This window comes from Impatiens glandulifera, chromosome 3, assembly GCF_907164915.1.
Source record: "Impatiens glandulifera chromosome 3, dImpGla2.1, whole genome shotgun sequence".
NCBI classification, from domain to species: Eukaryota; Viridiplantae; Streptophyta; class Magnoliopsida; order Ericales; family Balsaminaceae; genus Impatiens; species Impatiens glandulifera.
This window is the reverse complement of record NC_061864.1, coordinates 1,458,059-1,480,706: the sequence shown is the minus strand read 5'-3', so window position 1 is coordinate 1,480,706 and position 22,648 is coordinate 1,458,059. Positions and strand designations below refer to the sequence as shown.

Here is a 22,648-nt window from a genome sequence, read left to right as displayed (position 1 = left end):
AAAAATTGTTAATTCTTTTTAAATAATTCATATAAAGTTAAAAAAAATTATTATTCCTCTAATCTCATCCTTTAAAGGGTTTAGATTATATTTATGTGAAAATATGTTATTTAAAAAATAATGATTTTTAAGTGTTTATGATTTTTCTAGTAAAATTATTTAAATAATATTAATATATAATAATAAGATAAATAATAATTATTATTATTTTAAAAATGATATTTTAGTTTTTAATTAATGAATTTAGTGATGCAATTAATGAAAATAGCAAATAATAATAATAATTTAAAATATTTTTTGATTTTAGTTATTTAAATAACTAGTATCAAAAAATACTTAAAAGTGAGTAAATTTTAAAATTTATTAAATTCTATAATTCAATTTAATAATAATATATAACTAATCATTAAAATATTTAAGTAAAAAAATATTATTTAATATGTTAAAAATATATGTATAATTCTTGTTAAAAATATATTATTTAAAGAATAAAATATAATATAAAAAAGATTAAGTACATTTTTAGATATTTTCTCTAAACGCTAAAAAAAAAATTTATTTAACCATAATAAAAAAGAAGAAGCAAACACTCATTTATTAAATCCTTGTAACATATTATGCAAATCCTAATAGAATCCTCAATACATTTGATCCATTATTGATAAGTTAGAAAAATACACTTATTATTATTGTGTTAATTATTGAAATAATTAGAGATTAAAAAAATATATTTATTAGTTAATTTTAAACGTTCAAATATATCTTCTTTGTCTTATCATCAGAAAAGAAAATAGTTATTCAGAAAATAATAATAATAATTATTGTCGGTGAGGCAATTTTTCTGATAAACCAAATAATGCCGATCATGGATGAAGAAGTTGTTTGTTTCTCTCTCTAACCACCGCATATAGGAAATGGGTGTACAGTGGCTGCAAAAACCCTAAAAATCGAATGCAAAATAATGATAATAGTTGCATGATTACTTTGTTCCTGTCGGTGGAAATTGAGTGGATTTGGAGAAGGAATTACAGAATCGTTGATTGTAAGTAATAAACGTAACATGAGATTACTATTGCTGAAACTGGTTTTCGAGGCTATCAATCATAGCAATGGGTATGACCCGTTGGAGGTTTGGGAATGGAGTCATTTCTAGCAATATAGCTAAACTGGCGCACCGTCATCAGCAGAATAAACGACATTTATTCTGGAGATTTTCTTCATCGTCCTCATCGCCGAGGAGGCGGATCTCGTGGCCCTTTATTTGCGGATTGATGCTCTTTTCATTGGGTCTAGTTTCTCTTTTCACTGGCCATATTGCCTCTGATCTCGAATGGTATTCTCAGAGGCTCATCAAACGCAGTCTTTATTATAAGCTGGTATGTTTTTATGTTCGATTCTGCTTATCTGATTTCTTATTTAGGAATCTTGTTATCTTCTTTTCCTATTTCGATTCCATCTACACAATCCAGACATTATCTCTCTTATTTTGCATCTCAATCCTTCCCTAATCGTTTTCATAGGATGGGAGAAGTCGGCTTCCTGTTAACATCTGGAAATCAAAATTGTCAAAGTACTACTACGCCTGCAGTGAGAGAGGTCCTCAGTCTGCTAGTAAGTTTCATCTTCAATCGATTGGATGGGTTTGCTATATTAGCTAACATCATATCATGGCTAATCTTCTTCTTGTAATATATAGCTTCTGTATCTGAAAACAATACAAATGGCTACTTACTTATTGCTGCAAGTGGAGGATTGAACCAAGAAAGAACAGGAGTAAGCAATAACATTCAGACTTTTCTGCCATGGTATGCATACACAGATAAAGTTTCTCATTTGATTTCCTATGGTTTGTCAGATAACAGATGCTGTTATAGTTGCGCGAATTCTTAATGCTACATTAGTTGTTCCCGTGTTAGATCATAACTCGTTCTGGCAGGATGATAGGTGGGTGATCTTTAACTGCAATGTGTAGTTAATGTGATTTGAGCTTCATGTCATATTCTCAATTAATTTATATATCATTGCAGTGATTTCCACAACGTTTTTGACGTTAATTGGTTCATACATTACCTGGCAAAGGATGTGAAAGTAGTTAAAAGAGTTCCAGATAAAGTAATGAGATCCATGGAAAAACCACCTTATACTATGAGAGTGCCGAGGAAATCAGAACCCGAATTTTACCTGGATCAAGTTCTTCCAATACTTTTGAGGAGACGGGTAAGTAAGCAAGCTAGCTACATTTCCAATATTATATATCTTAAGGTTTCGTCATTGAATTTACCGAATAGTTAACCTGTAAAAATAAAAAATAAAACTTTTTCAGGTCCTGCAGTTGACGAAGTTTGATTACAGGCTTTCTAGTGATCTTGATGAAGAGCTGCAGAAGTTGAGGTGTCGGGTCAACTATCATGGTTTGAGATTTACAAAATCAATCAGGGATATTGGACAAAAGATTATTTCAAGGATGAGGGATATGACTAAAAGATTCGTTGCAATTCACTTAAGGTTTGTCGAATATGATTGAAAGCTGAAGCTAAATCAAATGATTCATTACTTTGCTCATTTCATCTAGAAATATTATTTTTTGTGAAATGCTTAATGTGTGATATTTCATTTTATGTTCTGTCTTTATTGATACTGACATGAGACTTGTCATAGGTTTGAAGAAGACATGCTAGCATTCTCTGGTTGTTACTATGGTGGAGGTGAAAAGGAAAGGAAAGAACTTGGTGAAATAAGGAAAAGATGGGACACATTACCAGTGAGATTGCTATATCCACTCTATTTCACTATTTCATTCTTTTTTTCGTATTGTTGTCTTTCCTAGTCTCGGAAATGGAATCCAAATGATTTCTGTGAGGTGTTTCTACAGGGTGTTCATTCTTTTGAGGTTTCTGAATTTGGATTCGGTAGAGAAACTATTAATAAATAAATTTTGAATATGTGTCGCACTAAGTTCAAATAATTGGGATTCCATCTGGATGGAAAATCTGATAGATTTGATCAAACTCATTTTCAGGATACAAGCCCAGAGGAAGAGCGAAAGCGAGGGAAATGTCCACTTACTCCTCATGAGGTAGGACTGATGCTCCGAGCTCTTGGTTTTGACAACAACACGTTTGTTTATGTGGCATCAGGAGAAGTATATGGAGGAGAGGAAACTCTACAGGCACTGAGAAAGCTCTTTCCAAACTTCTACACAAAGGAGATGCTTGCTGGTGAAGATCTGAAGCCTTTGATTCCTTTTTCTTCTCGGCTAGCTGCCATTGATTACATGGTGTGTGATGATAGTGATGTTTTTGTCACTAATAACAACGGAAATATGGCAAGGATTCTCTCTGGACGAAGGTAAGAGCTGAAATCTTTGTTTATATAGTTGCTTGACAAACTGAAGTTTTGAAATAGCATATTCCTTGTCAGGCACTAGGAATCTTCTATATTATCGTAAATTAATTAGATGCAAATGAGTTAAGATAAGAGAATAAAGATATGGTTTTGACAAGCTAGCAATAGACAATAGATGCTGTGAAAACCTCAAATTGTGGGTGCCCCTGTGTGCTTAAGGTAGTTTGAAAATGTCATTTTGGCTGCCTTACAGACAGATCAATCAATTATTCCCAATGGTGATATATTTTGATTCAAATGAGAAACAAAAAAACTCTGTTGCTGTGCACCCTTTACTTTCTATTTGGAAACACTCTTGTTTTCGGATCTGGATGAGAAACCTCAGACAAATTTCTGAATCATTGTGATCCCATATGGATTCAAATACAGATGTGAAATCTGTCAAAAATTGTGTTTTCATTTGGTGATATGTTTTGATCCAAACAGAGGACTAGATAATAAAATGGAATTGCTGGAAATCAGTCACTTTTAATTCTTTAGATGACACGATTAATTGTTAGCTGCATATAGATACCATGTTATTACATTGTCTGTTTCGAAACTAATCATTACTACTAGTCTCTCTTATCTATTAATTGCTTGATGGTGCAAAAGGAGATACATGGGACACAAGAGGACCATCACGCCAAACACAAAAAAACTGAGTTCCTTATTCATGACACGAGAAAGGATGGGTTGGGAAACATTTTCACGGAAGGTAAAATCATGTCAGCGGGGATTCATGGGAGAACCCGATGAAGTAAGGCCAGGCCGAGTTGAGTTTCATGAATTTCCATCCACTTGCATATGCCAGAAGCCATTCAATCACTCTGACATAAAAAATGACAAGGTAGAGGATCTGAGCACAGAAGAGGACCAGCCTAACAACAACATCAAAATAAACATTGAAAACCTAACGCTCCCAACAGTTCAAGTCTGAGACACGAAGACCTGCTCAATTGTGTCCTCTCTGCTAGAGCCGACGCCTCCAGTTTTGGCCAACTTAAAAGAGGGAAAAGTAAGTAAGTCAGCTCTTCATTCTCGAGAGAGTTGACTAACGAACACTCAAATGACCAATATCCTATTGGAGAGATCTGTAACTTCTAAATGAGCAGCAATCTTTATTTATCTAGTCCTCTGTTTGTATCGCACCTTTGTGCAGGCAAAACTGTTATTCATTATTATTTAACTTTAGTCGGAAAAAAAGGTTCTTGTAACATGTTTAACTCTATGTTTTGAGTTACAAATGATAATGTGAAAAGACTTTGTTCACGCAGGTTTGGGTTATTTGAAATTTTGAATAACCAAAACTCAGTAATTCAATGTTTTGACTTTTGAGTTACAAATGATGAATGTGATTCATATATATATTTAATTTAATTAATAATAGACTTATTTGATGATTTGATGGATGAGATGAAGTGGTGGTTTATTTTTTAATTTATATAAATAAATAAATAAAAAATAACTTATAACCAAATAAAGCTTGAGGCTTGTTTGGTTTAGTGTTATTTGAATAAACAAAACATATTCCATCACTTATTCTCTCACTTATCACTACTTAATTTAATTCATTAATCAAGATATTAAAATAAATTTTATTTTAAATTATTATTTTTTATTTTATTATTATATATTAATATTCTTTACCAATTTTTTTTTCTTTCATATTTTTTAATCATCACCCATTCTCTTTTTTCAAATGAATCCAAATAAGACCCAAATATTTGAGAGTTTGGTTTCATTTCAATAGTTTGTTTTTTTAGAAAATTATTTTCACTATTTCCTAATTACGGTGTTAATAACCATTGAAACAATTAAATAATATTTTTTTTTCCATTTTGGTAGAATGAGTGTGCTACATTCTTAAAAAAAATTGTAAATTGATCGATGAAAAGGTTAAAAACAATTTTATTTTATTTATATGTATATATTTATTTTCAAAATTTCAGACTAATATTTATTTTATTTATTGTAAAAATAAATAAATAAGACAGAGAGGGAGAGAAGACCAATTTTGCTTTGTACATATATAAAAGATTTCAGAAAAATCCCTAGCCCAACTAAGACAGAGGGAGAGAAGAAGAAGCATATCTGAGCAGCAATGGCGGCCACAGCATCGATCCAGTCATCCTTAACGAAACCAAGCTTCACCACCTTACAAAATTCCCCTTCTTTCTCTCCTATCTCCAACATCAGATTTTCCAGTCCCCTCACATCTCCTTCCAAACTCCTTTCTTCCGTTTCGTTTCATACACCACAACCTCAACCTCAACCACTCTCATTTCGCCGATCAGCAACTGCCTCACCCGTCGCAAATGCATCCTCCACCACCTTCCACGGCCTCTGCTACGTCGTCGGTGACAACATTGATACCGATCAAATCATTCCCGCCGAATACCTAACCCTAGTCCCATCCAACCCCGACGAGTACAAGAAACTAGGCTCCTACGCCCTAATTGGCCTTCCTTCATCTTATCCAATCCGATTCGTTGAACCAAATGAGTATACATCCAAATACTCAATCATCATCGGAGGCGACAACTTTGGATGCGGCTCATCAAGGGAGCACGCTCCAGTGGCTCTAGGCGCCGCCGGGGTTTCTGCTGTGATTGCTGAGTCGTACGCTAGGATTTTCTTCAGGAATTCTGTCGCTACCGGCGAGGTTTACCCTGTAGAAACGGAGGTTAGGATTTGTGAAGAGTGCAAAACTGGAGATGTTGTAACAATTGAGCTTGGTGAGGTAAACAAGTTGATTAATCATACTAGTGGTAAAGAGTATAAGCTGAAGCCTATTGGAGATGCTGGCCCGGTTGTTGAGGCAGGTGGTATCTTTGCTTACGCTAGGAAGACTGGGATGATTCCATCACAGTCTGCTTAAGGATCTTTGGTAATTTGTTCTTAGTTGCAAATTCATGCCTTGAAGTGATCCATCTATCATTTTTATGTTTAACAAACACTAAAGATTTCTTCTTTTGATCTACCCTTTTTACAGAACTTGTAGTAGTAGCAGCAGCAGCAGTTATATGCATGTTCAAGGAAGAAGAAGAAGCATGAATATTCATTATCATTCTCCAGGTTTTGAGTCAATTTACTTCCTTTTTTGTATAATTAAACTTTAGAGTGTTTAAGGGTCTAGTCTCTTTTGATCTGCTTGCTTTACTTATTTGTGCATCAAAGATTTGAGTTGTTGTTGCTGCTTAAACCCTAAACCATGTAATAAAATCATCCCTTCTATTGGATGCAACTTTCAATTCCCATTTTATGCTTGTGCAATTGAGATCAACTTTTAAGGATGCTATTAAGAAATGCAGTCTTAGTTTGGGTAACATCAGGGATTGCTAAGTTTTTTTGTTGTATTACATCTTATTAAAGATATGATTAATAGTGAAGCTTAATCATGAAAGAGTAAGAGTCAATATCAACACCATTTCAAATGTGACTCCTAGGGGATCATCTACTTGGAAACTTAACAAAAATTGAATATTGATTGTTTATTCTCAACCTTAAATATACTTTCTTCATGTATAAATTTATTTCAATGTTATTATAAATTATCAAGTAATGGACAAATACATTACACAAATTTTGACTAATTATCTCATATTTTCATTCTATTATATTTTTCAACTTAGTATCAAAGCTATATAAGGATTAGTATCCACCACCGATCATATTTATGGTCAACCCTCTCACTTTCACCTCCACAATCTTACATAGTCTAATAGAAATTATAATTCCAATTGTCCATATGAATGCTTCTATTTTGGCTCGGAGCCTTGCTGATCAAACGGGTTAAAGCCCAGATGCCAGTTGTGTGAACGTGTTGGTCGATAACATTGTCAGTTCTCTAATCTCTCGGCTCGTCGTCAAAATTAACAGCCCAATATATCCTTAGCTACTATGATGCCTCACCATTATCTGGCTATGATGCCACATGATATATTGATTCTGGAGTCACAATTCACCTGATTGCAAATCTTCACATTGCCCATTTTCTATCACATCTTGGTCATTCATCATCTATTCCAGTCCCAATATCTATTAATCACTAAAAAAAATCTTATTACTGTTTTCAAATTTAATGTTGACAATAATAATTTTTTGAATTTCATTCCAATCATTGCCTTCTAAAGGATCCGTTCATGAAAAAGAAACTCATTGGCGGCACCATTAAAACTATAAACTCATCTGCGACACCATTAGAAATAGCTTATATAGTTTGCATGATATCGTTTGATTCATCAAAACTAGATCATCTGTAATACTCTCTTACAATTAATTTATTATGATGTTTGAGCTCCTACTTCTGTCTTTTCAAATTGTTGTGGTTTTATCCTCTTAAACAAAAACACGAGTTTCTCTTAATTTTTATCAAATTCAAAACATTAAAATCTTTCTATCAGATTGGGGGAGTATATAGGAGTTTTCGGTTGTAAAATGCAAAATTCAAACTTATTTAAAAAATAATGATTATTTTACTTATTTTTAAAAAAAAAATTGTTAAAAAAATCTTAAAAGATATTAATATATAATGAGAATATATATATATATATATATATATATATATATTTTTTAAATAAATAATACATTAATATTTTAGTTAATAAATTAAGTGATGAATTATTTCATAATAACACTAATCTCTTTACGTTAATGATTAAGTCTCTCATAAGATTAATCTTTCATTGCTAGGTAAACCAACCACGTCTCATATACCTCAATCTTAGGAAGACAATTCAACCATCTCTCATTTATTATCGTTCTCTTATCCACATATAATTTGCATTTGCAAGGATTTAAATTTTTGTTTTGAGTGTGGAAGATAATCACTTTAATCCGATTATTTATAATTGATATATTTTATTTATAATTTTGTGTATGCATGTTGTTATATATATTTTATAACTAATAAAATTTCAAAATTTTAATTTCTTAATTTTTTTTTTGATAAATTTCACAAATAATATTAGACACTTTTTATTAATTAGACATTTTTTATTAATAAGATAAAACTATATTTTTAATATAAAAAATATTATTTATTATTTTTTTGTTAAATATAAAATGTAGATAAATAATCAAATAGATTAACTTATTTTTAACTATTTTTTCAATATAAAAAAATATTAGTTACTCGTGAAATATAAATGATAGACAAATAATTAAAATAAAATTTTATTTTTATTTAAATATATCATAAATTAAGTTTTAAATAGATTGTTATATATATATATATAATATAATTTTAAAAAATAGTTCATATATATAATATAAATTTATAAAAATAATTAATACAAATAAAATTATTGATATATATATAAATATTTATGAAAAAAATTCTTTAATATGTTAATATAATTAAATTAATTTTATATTATTAAAATTAATTAATTCTTGAATTATTAATATTTTATTTATTAGTTAAAAATATAAATAAAAATATATATAATTTTATAAAATGGTGTAAAATTATTAATATTAATTAATTTAAAGAAAAGAATGAATGAAGAATAAAAAAATCTTATATGTTTTTATTATTCATACCAACTCACAGTTTGACTCATATATGTCATACTCATTTCCTCTCGCGTTAAGATCCAAATTAATAACGTGTCTCGACCCGACAATCTAAACAATTTAAATTTTAAACATTATTTTATATATATAATTAAAATTGTATTTATAAAACTTATTAATTTTTGCGGTTAGAAAAATTAAATGAGAGAAGGAATTCAAAAATATATAATAAATATTTATTATTTTAATATAATATAATTAAAATTTTGTTTATAAATTTTATTAATTCTTGGTTTTATTTGTTTTTGTTAAGTTGTAAGTTCAATACATACATATAGTATTTTTATTTTATTTTTAATCGTTTTAAATTTATGGGAGGGTCAACCCATAATCCAATCAGACTCAATTATTCATTTCTCTCACATATATATATCCAAATTAATCACAACTATCGACCCGGCAATCCGGACAATTTAAAATTAAACATAATTATATATATAAGTTAGTTAAAAAGTTGAACTTATATTGTTAAAATGCTCTGCGTTCATCAAATTTGATGTTGAATTAAAATATAAAATGTTATTAGCCTAGTTGGTTAAAGAAGTATACTTATTTTACTAAGTTGCAAGTTCAAACCATACCTATAGCATTTTTAATTTTATTTTTAATCGTTTTAAGTTTATGGGCGGGTCAACCCACAATCCGACCTAAGTATCCATTTACTCTCACAAATTAACCATAACTCTCGACCCGACAATCCGAACATTTTAAAAATTAAGCATCATTATATATATTATATATATAGAGTATATATATATATATATACATATATACGATCGTTCAAAGTTTGATCAAAAAGTCAAAACATAACGAAATTAATTTGAGAAATAATAATAAAAAATAAGTAAAAAATGTTTATCAAATTAAGTGTAACATAAAATTTAGCGTTAACAAATTTAAAAATGTTTAAGAAAATCAATAAGTTCAATGACCACTTTCACCAATTTTTTAGAAAAGACCATCTCTATTGCCATAACAATATATTTAAATTATAATTTTTCATAAATATTTACTTAATATAATTTTTATATTAATTTTTTATTATGAATAGTTTAGTCTAACCTTTTTTTATCGTGTTGTCTGTTCTTAATAAATTTATTATAAGTATTATAGTTAACTATTTCAATGTATTGTCTTCTCACAACCAAAGAAATTATATTAGAAGTTACTAATGACAAACAATACAATTGGAAAAATATGTTAATATTGTTCTCAATAAAAAAAATTGAGAAAAACAAAAAACCAAGGTAAAAACAAACCTATTAGAATTTAGATGATAAACAAAAATATAAATAATTAAATTTATAAAAAATAAAAAATAAAATATAAATAATCTAATTTATAAAAATATTAATTTAAATATATATATCAATTTTATAAAACAATAATTTAAATATATATATAATAATATGTTTAAAAGCAAATAAATAAATTAATTAATTAAAAAAAATGAATTTGAATGGTAAAGGAGGTTAAATTGGTAATTATTTAGTTTTGGAAGTTATAACGGTGATTTTGGAATTTGATTACCTTATAAACGTAAAGGGGTTCGGGAGGAAAAGCACGGATCTTGTCCCCGATCTATTTTACGTTTTTACCCCTCTCTCTCTCTCTAACTTTATATTTCCTTCCAAGAACCCTAATAACTCTCATTCTTTCCGTCCATCCGTGGTGTGAAGATCGGCTCTCTATCCATCATGAATTCAAAATCGATTGATCTCGATGACTAGGTTATTTCCGACTACAGCGAACTCGAAGTCTGTATTTGAGGAGTCCGAGACTATTTCAATCTTTCGCCAACGGAGTAAGAGATTTCAACCGCTGATTGATCGGTGTCTCTCGTCGAAGCGGTACCAGAGCTCGAGATCGTGGGAAGAGATTTTTATGCGGTTCGGCTACTAGGAGGAAGGGGCTTCATCTTGCTATCAGATCCGTCAGATCTGGTCGGATTCAATTTGATCGACGGAGCAGTTATTCCGCAGTTTGTTCGATTTAACATCAGGCTTCTCCGATCTTCGAAGATCTAGGCTATCCTGATCGAGTTGATAACAGAGGCTTACGGTTTTTTCCAAGTTGCTATCAAAGGAGATCTGACGGAGAACTCACCAGTTGGTTTGATTTCGTTAGATTATTGAAGAGAAGCTAGAAGAAAAAACTGTTCTTATTTTATGTATTGTTGTTTAATCAATCCATTTGAATATCAGGCCTGATTTTTTAATATTTCGGCCTCTGATAATTAGGGATTGTGTCTTTCTTATTTCTCTGTTCTATTCAGAAACGAGAAAAGAAGATTTTTTAGAAGATATGGCTGTATACTTTAAGTTTAAAAGTGCAAAAGATTACGATTCTATATCAATTGATGGTCACTTCATATCAGTATCCACTTTGAAAGAGAAAATTTTCGAATCCAAGCATTTGGGAAGAGGCACTGATTTCGACCTTGTTGTCACCAATGCCCAAACCAATGAAGGTTGGTTTGCCTTTGTAGGGTTTTTAGAAATTTGATCAAAGTTGGTTACTTTGTATTACCCATTATTAGTTAGCATAATTTTTAGTGAGTAGGGCAGAGGGTTTAAGGTAGCATATTTTTCATGGCCTTGTAGGCTCATGAAAAACTTGTAAAGTTTCATGGATATGCTTTGAAGGCCTCTCTGTTAATTCTAAGGTCTGGCTATGGAAAAAGTCTTTACATTAGTGATGTTTACTGTTTCAAGTTTCATTTTGGTTGTTCTTTGTCAAAATTCACCCATTATGGATCAAGAAGGGTTGTCTATTATTTCTGTCTAAAGATAAATTTACACCTGTTTATTATTTTGGGAGAGATTTAGGCAACTTATTTCCTTTTTTCTGGATGTGTTTAAGATTTCTTTAGGATGCAAGATGCTTGGGTATACATAAATATACATACACTAGATCTTGCAGTGTTTTATAGACTGCTCTCTTTTCAATTTCAGAGTACCTTGATGAGGATATGTTGATCCCTAAAAACACCTCAGTTTTAATTCGCCGTGTTCCTGGAAGACCGCGCATGCCCATTGTTACTGAACCAGTCAATGAACAACACGAGTACAGCCTCGACTCTTAATTCTTTTCAGCCGTTGACTTCTTTTATCTTTTCATTCAAGTTGTAGTTATAATTTTGGATAGAACATAAGAAATCGACTTCAACAGCTATCTATCGCTTTTACAACCTTAATATGATTGGGTTTCTCCTTAGATTTTTGTATGTTTTGTTATGCTTGATTTATTTGCATGTTCTACAGGCCTAAGATTGAAAACAATCAATCCGATGACATTCAAACAGCCAAGAGTAGTTTCATGGTGGTCGATTCATCAACTGCAGGATATGTAAGGAAATGTTTGGTTTTTCATTGCCCTGTTATCTATCTGAATCCTAATAATGGGCACTTCATCTCTCTGAACTTTCACAGCCTGAAGATGTAGAATGGGATGAATTTGGGACTGACTTATATGCAATTCCTGATGCACATGCAACTCAGTTAAGCAATCTAGTTCATGACAACACTATTGCTCCTAACAAAGAAGACGAGGATAGCAAGATTAAGGCTCTGATTGATACACCAGTATTAGATTGGCAACGGTTAGCTACTCTGGAGACATCTTTTTTACATATTCATTTTGCAGTTTTTCTGGACTCTTATGAATTCATTTGTTTGATCACTCTCTCAGTCAAACTTCTGATGGATTTGGGGGTAGAGGTTTTGGAAGGGGCGGTGGAAGAATGATGGGAGGACGTGGTTTTGGTAATCAATTTGGGAACTTTGTCTTCTTCTATTACATGTTAGGTTTTGTTACTGAGGTTGTATGATAGAACTAATGATTTAACTGATGTTATATTAGGGCGTGGTGGTGGTAGTGTGTTGGAGCGGAAGACACCTCCCCCTGGCTATATATGCCACAGATGCAAAGTTTCTGGTATGCTCTTTGTTTGCTCAGCCTGTTAATCATCTTAACAAAGACATCATAGTAAATATACAATTTTCTTTTTCCAGGACATTTTATTCAGCACTGCCCAACAAATGGTGATCCAAACTATGATATAAAAAGGGTAAAGCCTCCAACTGGAATTCCAAAATCAATGTTAATGGCAACACCAGATGGTTCATATTCATTACCAAGTGGAGCAGCTGCTGTTTTGAAGCCTAATGAGTGAGCTGTTTATATGTTTTCTTATTTTTTCATCATTTCTTGTTTTTGCAATTTCAAGATGATTTATTTTATTTGTTGGACTCTTCTTATAGAGATGCATTTGCAAGGGAAATGCTTGGACTTCCTTCAACTCACCTTGTCGGTGACCTTCCTCCCGAGCTTCGTTGCCCTCTCTGTACAGAAGTTATGAAAGATGCAGTTCTCACCAGCAAATGTTGCTTTCGAAGTTTTTGTGATAAGTGTAATATTCCTTTGCAGTCTAACCTTTTTTACCTTTGCCATGTTGTTCTAGTGGGCACGCTCCTCCAACAATCTTCTTTTTGGTTGCTTATATACTGCTTGCTTCCACCATTTATTGTTGCATTTTTTTTAATGTTTTTGTATATGATGTTGGCTGTTAGGAAAACTCCTAAAAGACTGCTAGTTCTCATTAATTGATATCATTTCCAGGTATAAGGAATTATTTCATGTCAAAGAAAATGTGTGTATGTGGAGCCAAAAATATATTAGCAGATGATCTATTGCCCAACAAGACTGTAAGGGATACAATCAACAGATTAATGGAGTCCACCAACAGCAGTCAAGAAAATGTTGGCAGTACATACCAAGTTCAAGGTTTGTATTGCACTTGTGGGTCTGGTTATGTCACCAACCTATACTTTCTCACCTTTATCAATTAACTATTGAGTCTAGTTCAATCATTTGAGCTGAACCAGGTCCATTTGTTAAGAACACTGTATTGGCACAAATTCTATGTTCCATATTGCATTGTTTGATATGAGTTATTTGAGATTAGTTTCAAATAACTCACTATTCAATCAACAATCCACTCATCAATTACATCATTTAAATCATCTACCGAATTTAAAATACCCTCTATTCTTTTATTTTAAATATTTATTATACCTCCTCTAATGTCTTTTTACCCAATAACCCCAAAGAACCTGATATAAACTACATCAAACAAGGTTATTTTGAAACAACCACTTGATTATTCAAATATCAAACAAAACACTAATTACGATTGTCTAAGTCAGGCTTATTTAATGCTACCAACAACCCCCTTTTTTCTCAGATATGGAATCTAAGTTTCCTGAACCAAATTTGAAAGATAAGACACCATCTTCTCCTACAGTATCTGCAACATCAAAGGGCAAAGAAGTAGTACTACCTCCACATGACGACGAGGTCTTGAAGGCAAATGAGTCTTCAGCTCAAGTAAATGCTGTTATTGATTCATCAGACAAGATGCTGGAGAAAAGTGGAACTGGAAAAGTTCCAGATGTTTCTGAAGCTACGCATGACTCGGTAAGTGTGAAGGAGCCTGTGTCGCAGGTAAGTGCCCCAATAGTGGATGAAGAAGTGCAGCAGAAGCCAATTATCAGTGATGCAGGTAACTGTAAAACATATCATGGGTCAATCAATGTTTTGTGGTTATATTGTATGAGCTCAAATGCTCAGTTTGACATGATGATTGATTGATGCATTGTGTTCCTTGTCCAGGAAAAAAGAAGAAAAAGAAGAAAACTCGCCCCCCTATGAGTGGTACGTAAAATAAGAATGTTGAATCTAAATGATTGAGAGTATCTGTACTTTTGATTCTGAAACTATCATGCCTTTACTGGATGCAAAATGCAGCTGCAGAGATGCAGTGGAAAATGTCTCAAGATCTTGCGGCTGAGAATTACATGATGCCTATGGGTGGTCCTGCTGCTGCATACAATCCTTACTGGAATGGTGGTATGCAACATGGAATGGAAGCATATGGAGCCCCCCATTATCCCGGACCTCATCCCTATAATATGGGTTATGGATTCAGCGGTCCTTTAGATGTTCCATTTGGCGTCTTACCACAAGATCCATTTGGTGGAGTTCAACAAGGTTTTATGATGCCTCCAATTCATCCACCTCAGAGGTATGTCTCAATTGTTATTACTATTGTAAGCCTAACTTGGTTTTATAATGGGAATTTGTCAATGTGAAAAAACAGAATCTAATAACTTGCACACAAAAAAAACAGAAAATGTGATTTGTCCTAATTTTACCCTGTTGTCACCACTCCCTAGCCATATCTCATTGTAAAAGGTAAAATGCAAATATAAATTGTAGAATTTGGACAAAAATTCCTTACGAAATGCCAAAAAATCACTTTCACAGTACTTTTTGACGATCTTTCAATAGGATTGTGATTGACAAACAAAAGGCCAGTTTCCAAACAGAAATATTTTATAGTTTTGGCTGATAATGGGGGTACGTAAGTTACATCCGTGAACAGAATTCTAACCTCATGTGTGTTTTGATGAACAACATAGAGATCTTGCTGAGCTGGGAATGGGATTCAATATGGGACACCACCCGCACCAGCCACCTATAATGAGCAGGGAGGAATTTGAGGCGAGGAAGGCTGATCTGAGAATGAAGCGAGAATTTGAGAGACGAGGAGCACTTGGAGTAGGAGGAGGAGAAAGGTAAAACTAACAATACTGTTGTTGGCTTATTTTCTACTCTTTCAGTTTCTTTTTTCTTTATTTATGAATGTGTAGAATAAATTCCTCAATCATCCACCATTCGGTTCGGTTTCAGGAGGGATTTATTATTATCTAAGGATCAGCAGCAGCAGCAACAACAACAACGCAGTGGTGTGAGACAACATATAAGCAGTAGCAGTAGAGGAGACGGTCCTCCTCAGCAGCAGTTGAAACCGAAACCTGTATGTAACATTGTTTTTTTGTTATTATCTCTCTTTTTAATCTTTTTTACTACATGCCTTTTGTTGTTGTTTTTTTTGTTTTTTTTGTTGTCTATATTTGTAAAGATGCAGGTTCAGTTGGTTGAGATAGAAACAGATCAGATTTGTAGTTGGATCTTCTTCTTCCAGTGTCTGCATTCAATCCTTAAAAAGCCAACTGAGACTTTATTTTCAAACACCACCTTAATTTGAGGCCAACAACAAAATCTAATTTCAAATTATAATATATATATATTTAATTTTTTTGGGGGCTTTTATATAAGCATTATTATTAGTTAGAGAAATTCATGATGATGGCTGCTGCTGCTACTATTACACACTTACAATATTTGTGGGTTGTTTGAAAAGTCCATGTGCAGCTAAATATTAAATAATCATCTGGATTTCTTTTTATTTTCTTTTTATTTATTTTATTTTTCATGAATACTAGTATTTTATTAGCTTTGTTTCATTGAATCTGCCATCTCCCTAAATCCTTACTATTATAGTTTTCTTGGTTAATATCATATAGTAAAATATTTTTTTATATCAATTGGCCGTAAAATTATCAATGAATTGGTAATGTTAATGAATTCTGCTAAATTTTTAACTGTAGCAATTTTTTACATATAATATAATAAGAGTAAAAACAGTGTTTTGAGATTTGAGAGTTATATTTTGTAACATTCAAAGAAATTAATTTTGCAAGTAAAATTTGGTTTAGATTAATTATTTGTTTGTATTGCGTGTGTCAATATTTATTGTTTGTATATTTTTACGCAATTAATAAAGCCCATGTAAAAAAGAATTGGAAAGCTGAATACGGTTTGTTGTTGGGCTGCTTTTATGTTTTGGGCCATAATATTATCTGATTTAACTTAATTTGTTTTGTTTCGTTTTGCAGAAAATAGCCACAGGTCCATCATCACTACCACCGGCAAGTGCTGATCACCGCCACCGTTCGGAAAGAAATTCGCCGGAGCGATCGGCCAGGGGTCCGGATGCGCCAAGGCCGTCTTCGAAAAGGAAATCATCAGATTACGACCACGATTACGATCGCCGCGAGGATAATCACCACCACCACCACCGAGATAGCAGGGAACGAGATCGAGATCGCCGCCATGGGAGCAGTAGTCACCACAGGGCTGACTCGTCTGTGGCGAGATCATCATCTCCGACTCCTCCACCTCCTCTACCAGCGCAGCAGCAGATTCCTTCGAAATCATCATCTAAGCTGAAACCTAGTGTGTTCTCTCGAATCAGTTTTCCCGAAGGAGAGAAAGATCCGGCGGCAGCGATCGAAGGTGGAGGTTCAAAGAAGCGGAAAATTCCTTCATCAGGTTCAGATGCACCAACTCACCAGCAGCAGAAGGCTTCGGAAAATGGTCAGGATTACAAGATCTCTTCATCCTCCTCCAAGGCAGTTACATCATCATCGGCTGCTGCATCTGTATCGAAGAAGAGTGCTGCTGCTGGTGGTGGCTGCGATTACGAATCTAGCGACGATGACCGTCATTTCAAGAGGAGGCCTTCCAGGTATGAATCTTCACCTCCGAAAGCCATAGCAGCATCCGAGCACGAGGAGACTGGTAGGCACTCGAGAGGAGGAGGAGGAACAAGAGATCGAGAAAGGGAGAGAGATCGGGAAAGAGAAAGAAAGCATAGATCATAAAAATGTCCATCTTCTTCTGGTATTTCTTCAGAGAGAGAGAGAGAGAAACTTAGAACTCGTTTGGTTGAAAACTAAGAAATTATAGTTTGGTTGAGAAATAAGCCCCTGTTTGTTTGTTTCTTTGTTGTTACTGTTAACTATTTGTAATCCGTGTTGATTACTTTTCAGAACTTCCTTCTTCTTCAATAATTACATTTATTTCTCTACATCTATTTCTATTTCTTTTATTCATTTAAATAAATGTTACATTCTTTTCAAAATAATATATTTTTTTTATTTTTTTTTATGGATCAACCAAATGTTGACAAAAACATTTACTAAAATTATGTCAGATCTAAATTTTAATGTCAGATCTAAATTTTAAATATGTATTCAATATTTTGTTAGTTTAATAATATCTAAAATAAATATATTTAAACTATTATACACTTATATATTAATTAATATATTAAAGTATAATATAATTTATTAAATAAAAAAAATAAAAATAAAAATTATATTAAACGTAAAATATATATATATATATATATAAATAAATAAGAGATAATAAAAAAAAAAAAAATTTTTTTGAAAAAAAAGAAAGTTTATTACTTATAATGAGAGAAAATTAGAAAAATAATTATATATAACAGTAGATATGAGAGATAATAATAATATATATATTTCTCTTTAAATATAATTATATTTTTATAAATAATCTCATACAAAATAATTAAATAAATTATTATCAAAGAAAAAGAAAAGAAAAAAATTATTGTAATTATAATTTAAAAAAATATAAATTTATATATAACATTAAATATGAGTTAATAATATATATATATTTATCTATCTATTTGTTTTTTATTTAATAATTAGTTTAGATATAATCATATTTTTATTTTACAATGATTAAAAATATTTTATAAAAATAAGTAACGATAAAAAAACAAAAAGAGAAAAATATAAAAAAAATAATACGATTTTATAATATATAGCATTAATTTTATTAAATTTAAAAGAATAAAATAATTTTTTAATTTAATTATTTTTTTAGGATATCAGTTCAACTTTTTTCACTTTTAAAATTTCATATGTTAACTTATTATTTTTACATATTTTTATTTAAATTTATAATAATAAGTGATTATAAATATATGTTATCAAATATTTTTATTTAAAATAAGTGCTTAATAATTAAATATATATCTTATATAAAATTAATGTTTTACACATACAATTCATCTTTATTCAAAAAAGTGGTGTTTATTTCTTTTTATTTCTTATTTCTTTCAATCATAATCTAATTATTTTGATGTAACAACATAATTAATTGATATATTATTTCAAAAGTTAGGCACCTTCTAATTTTTTATTTTGTTGTTATTAAGATATTTACAACCACAATATTCGGACATAGGTTAAGTACAAACTTATGTGATAAAACAACCCAAACTCTGGTGCATCCTATTTAATAAACAAAAAGTTTATATTTAATTAAATTTATTTATTGTTTTATAATTGAAATTTTAATTTTATTGGTCATGTTCAAATTCAATATATATATATATATATATATATATATATATATATATATTTTAACTATTTTTTGCACCCAATTTTTTTCACATAAATGTCAGTTAAATAAACTCTTATAATTAATATCAAGATTAATAGCCTTAATTTAAAAAAAAAGGAAAAAAAATTAAAAAAAATTAATGAGTCTATTTTTTTTTTCCTGCAAGTGAACTCAAAGCAAAGCTAAACAAAATTCAGCTTTTTAAAATAATTGCTATAGATTGTTTTTTGTTTTAGACAAATTTTTTATATATTTTTTTTTCACATTATCCTCATTTTAATCATCAAATCACTTATTTCATTGATTTAAATATATATAAATATAAAATAATAATTATTAAATATAATATAAAATAAAAAATATTTTAAATTTAACTTATTATGTTTAACTAAAAAGTTCACGGGAGGATCATCGGTAACTTTTCTAAAAGTTAAAAGGGCGATTTATTTCAAAAATTAATTTAAAGGTTAAAGTGAACTATCAGAGTAATTAAATGACTGCTAAGATAATTTGTCCTGTTTAATAATGTAACCAATCTTAGCCACTATAATTTTGTATATATACAAAATTATTATTATTATAAGTAAAATTGAACACTTAATATTTAATCTCTTAAACATAAAATTTTATTTCTTAAATTATCAAGGAAGGAAAATATTTTGAAATCAAATTCTAATAAGTTTTATAATATTAAGGAGGAACATTGTTATAATTTAAAAATAAAAATCAAATACTTAGTATAGAATTGTAGGAAAAAACATCAATAGCAATTTTGTGACTCTTATTCTAAGTTCTATCCTTCATCATAATCCTAGGCATTTCTCCTAAGTTTCCCTAAGTTCTGCATTTGTATATATTTTAGTCTAACAATAAATTTTTTTAGATATTCTCGACGTCCAAGAGGTTACAAGTTCAAGCTCGTTTTAGGATGTAAGTTTCGTTCGCCTGATTGATTGGTTAAGTGTTTTTTCGAAATATGTGATTAACTCGCGGAATTAATCGCACTCAAAAAAAACTTAGGAAAACTTAGTGAAGGATAGAATCTTTAGATATGAGTAGGAGTAGTTTGGATTGACATTAGAGCAAGTTTTCGAAGATAAAGAGAGAGATTTATATTTTTAAAACTTCAAATATTTTGACTCCATGTGTAGTATTTACTTAGACTCCAAATGTGCCTAGCAAGACAGTTATTGTAAGATGTAGCTTAACAAATACCAATTGGGGACATACCAGGAATTGCTGTTTTATATATACCTTACATGATATTTTCCGGTTAAAATAAAATCGACCAAAATGAAAAAAAAATATATATTAAAAAGTCGACCTAAGATAACAAAAATCACGGATTCGATTTCATTTTGAATGATCTTCAATAAAAAATAAATCAAATAGTGAGTATTGTGAAAGAAATGTCGATGATTTCTTATTTAGAGTAACAATAGATGAGTCCATTTTATTTAAGAAGAGTTAATAAGAACACACATACTGAAATTAAACTGGTAATTGATAATGACATATATACCAAGAAAGAAGCATAACTCAAAATCAAATAAAAGTAGGTAGTTTTTACTTACACATGAACTGCCTTGCCTGTTGCCTGTCCTGATTCATAATAATGATTCAAATTTGGATTCAATCTTCAAGTGGAAAACTTCTACCATGATGCCTTTACGTAATCTGGGGAAAAGTCTCTCCTTTGCAATCTTTAGAAAATATTCGGTCTCTCCAAATATGGAAACCGCATCTTTGACCACTGACTCTCTTTTTTCAATGGGAGCGTTTGAAATGCTGCTATTATGTCTGAAACAATTCCACAAATTTTCTCATACACATCATCTTCCTTCCATTCCAATAAGTTTTGCATAACAATGTCAACTGTTTCGTTCATCCACTTATACACTCTCACTATCTGTACATCATCACTCTTCTTCTTCCTGCAACCACTACATCTGTAAGTTTTGAAGCTTCGTCTTCAAGGGCAATTGATCACTCTTCTGGTTATCCTTTTTTGGATATTTATTAGAGAGCCAAAACTGGTTAGCAGCGTTACCAAGATCATTAATGTCTTTCCGACCAGCACCACCAAAAGCTTTCTCTAAGTATCTGACATATATATGGAAGCATATTGCTCACCATAGATACAAACTTACGATCCTCTGGAATTTTAATGCAGCAAGCGATGGCGGAAAGTGTTACAATCCTCACGGCCCAAACGCCATTTGGATTATTAGAAACGCCATATATATTGCTGATTTTGGTAAGTCCCTCAATAAGGTTGCTATTGAATTTTTCGATCCCATCGAACCCATCCGCCTTCTCAAGGTTTGCCTTTTTCTTCCCTTTGTTGATGCAGCCATTAAAATCACCAACGATTCTCTTCATTGTTTTATTCGACAACGCTGAATCGTTGTAAAGTTGCAGTACCCATTGAGAATTCCAAGTCATATCTGATCCATCATTATCCTTTTTTGTAAGCATCTTCTTCATACAACCAAAGCGCATGATTATGTAGACAAATCTGAATGGAACGAGGAAGACTGAGGGGACGAGACAGAGTAACCCACATGACAAAACTTTCCCATCATGAATTAATTTGTAGAATTTCACATTGCGGGGATTCAATTCTAGTTGCCACACTTTCAATTTGCGCAATCTCCTTATCCAGTATCCTTCTACTTTAAACAAATATTTGAAGCTTGGATATGACCAGCCTCCAAATTTGAACCAAACAACCACGAACCCTCGACATATTGGGGATATCGACCCGACCGGCGACCAGAACAGCCGCAGCTTGAGTTACAATGATCAAATTCGCCGGCCACTCGTAATCGGAACTAGGGAAAAAGAACATATTTTTCTTAGACATGGTAATGTAGAGTTGAATAATAGCTTCAGCTAGAACAAGAACAGATACTAAACAGATTTGCACCGGAAGCAGGGCACAAGACAGTACGAGCTATCACAAATTGAGGGTTGCTTGTTTGCGTCATAACCCAATGCTTTTTTAGCTGGTGTTCGCTTATCGGTGGTTCGGTGTCTGAAGACGTCACTTTCTTGTAGAAAAAGTCGAGTTCTTCTATCATGGTTGGAGAACGGTCGAAATGTTTGAAACTTTATTCAAACTTATCTCGAACCATATTCGACCAAAAGTGAATATTCGAATACTGAAATGATCAAAGTAGAATCATTTATCATGTGATCTTAGGCGAAATCATTGCTTAAATGGATCAATCCCGATCGAGCAACTTGACGCCATAGATGGTCTTTTGTTCGAAATTCAGCCGTCTTAGACCATTAACTGACCTAAGCCGGCTATAAAATGGACCTCCGGGCCAAGACAAACGACGGGAACAAAACCTTAAGCCATCAATCGATATCCGCCGATAAACGTTTTTTTTTAGTTTTAGAATTTTTTGTACACATTTTCTAAACTCGATTTTTACATTTTAGTTCATGAGTTATTAAATACTGCGTGATTATTTAATTTCTTGATTTGAATTCCGATTGTTAGATTATTTTTAAGTTATTTTTTGTCGAATTCAATTAAATCGATTCA

General features: G+C 31.4%; 3 protein-coding genes across 3 annotated transcripts; all 3 read left to right on the top strand.

The window, feature by feature from the left end:
• Positions 1-870: 870 nt before the first annotated feature.
• Positions 871-4,673, top strand: LOC124931472 (O-fucosyltransferase 29-like). The gene is made up of 9 exons (XM_047471942.1): positions 871-1,376; positions 1,521-1,611; positions 1,697-1,773; positions 1,856-1,944; positions 2,028-2,217; positions 2,324-2,505; positions 2,659-2,761; positions 3,020-3,348; positions 4,000-4,673. The coding sequence occupies exons 1-9, from the start codon at positions 1,110-1,112 to the stop codon at positions 4,322-4,324; spliced, it is 1,653 nt and encodes a 550-aa protein (XP_047327898.1). The 5' UTR covers positions 871-1,109; the 3' UTR covers positions 4,325-4,673.
• A 759-nt stretch (positions 4,674-5,432) lies between these two features.
• LOC124931730 (3-isopropylmalate dehydratase small subunit 1-like) lies at positions 5,433-6,650 on the top strand. Its single transcript, XM_047472278.1, has 2 exons — positions 5,433-6,274; positions 6,380-6,650. Exon 1 carries the CDS (start codon positions 5,489-5,491, stop codon positions 6,263-6,265), a length of 777 nt encoding a protein of 258 aa, XP_047328234.1. The 5' UTR covers positions 5,433-5,488; the 3' UTR covers positions 6,266-6,274; positions 6,380-6,650.
• Positions 6,651-10,539: 3,889 nt separating this feature from the next.
• On the top strand, positions 10,540-17,750 carry LOC124928730 (E3 ubiquitin ligase PQT3-like). The gene is made up of 15 exons (XM_047468977.1): positions 10,540-11,434; positions 11,919-12,030; positions 12,228-12,312; positions 12,396-12,565; positions 12,655-12,728; positions 12,826-12,900; positions 12,978-13,134; positions 13,227-13,375; positions 13,585-13,749; positions 14,210-14,527; positions 14,638-14,679; positions 14,773-15,049; positions 15,447-15,602; positions 15,718-15,844; positions 16,767-17,750. Exons 1-15 carry the CDS (start codon positions 11,269-11,271, stop codon positions 17,532-17,534), a joined length of 2,841 nt encoding a protein of 946 aa, XP_047324933.1. The 5' UTR covers positions 10,540-11,268; the 3' UTR covers positions 17,535-17,750.
• The last annotated feature ends 4,898 nt before the right edge of the window (positions 17,751-22,648 follow it).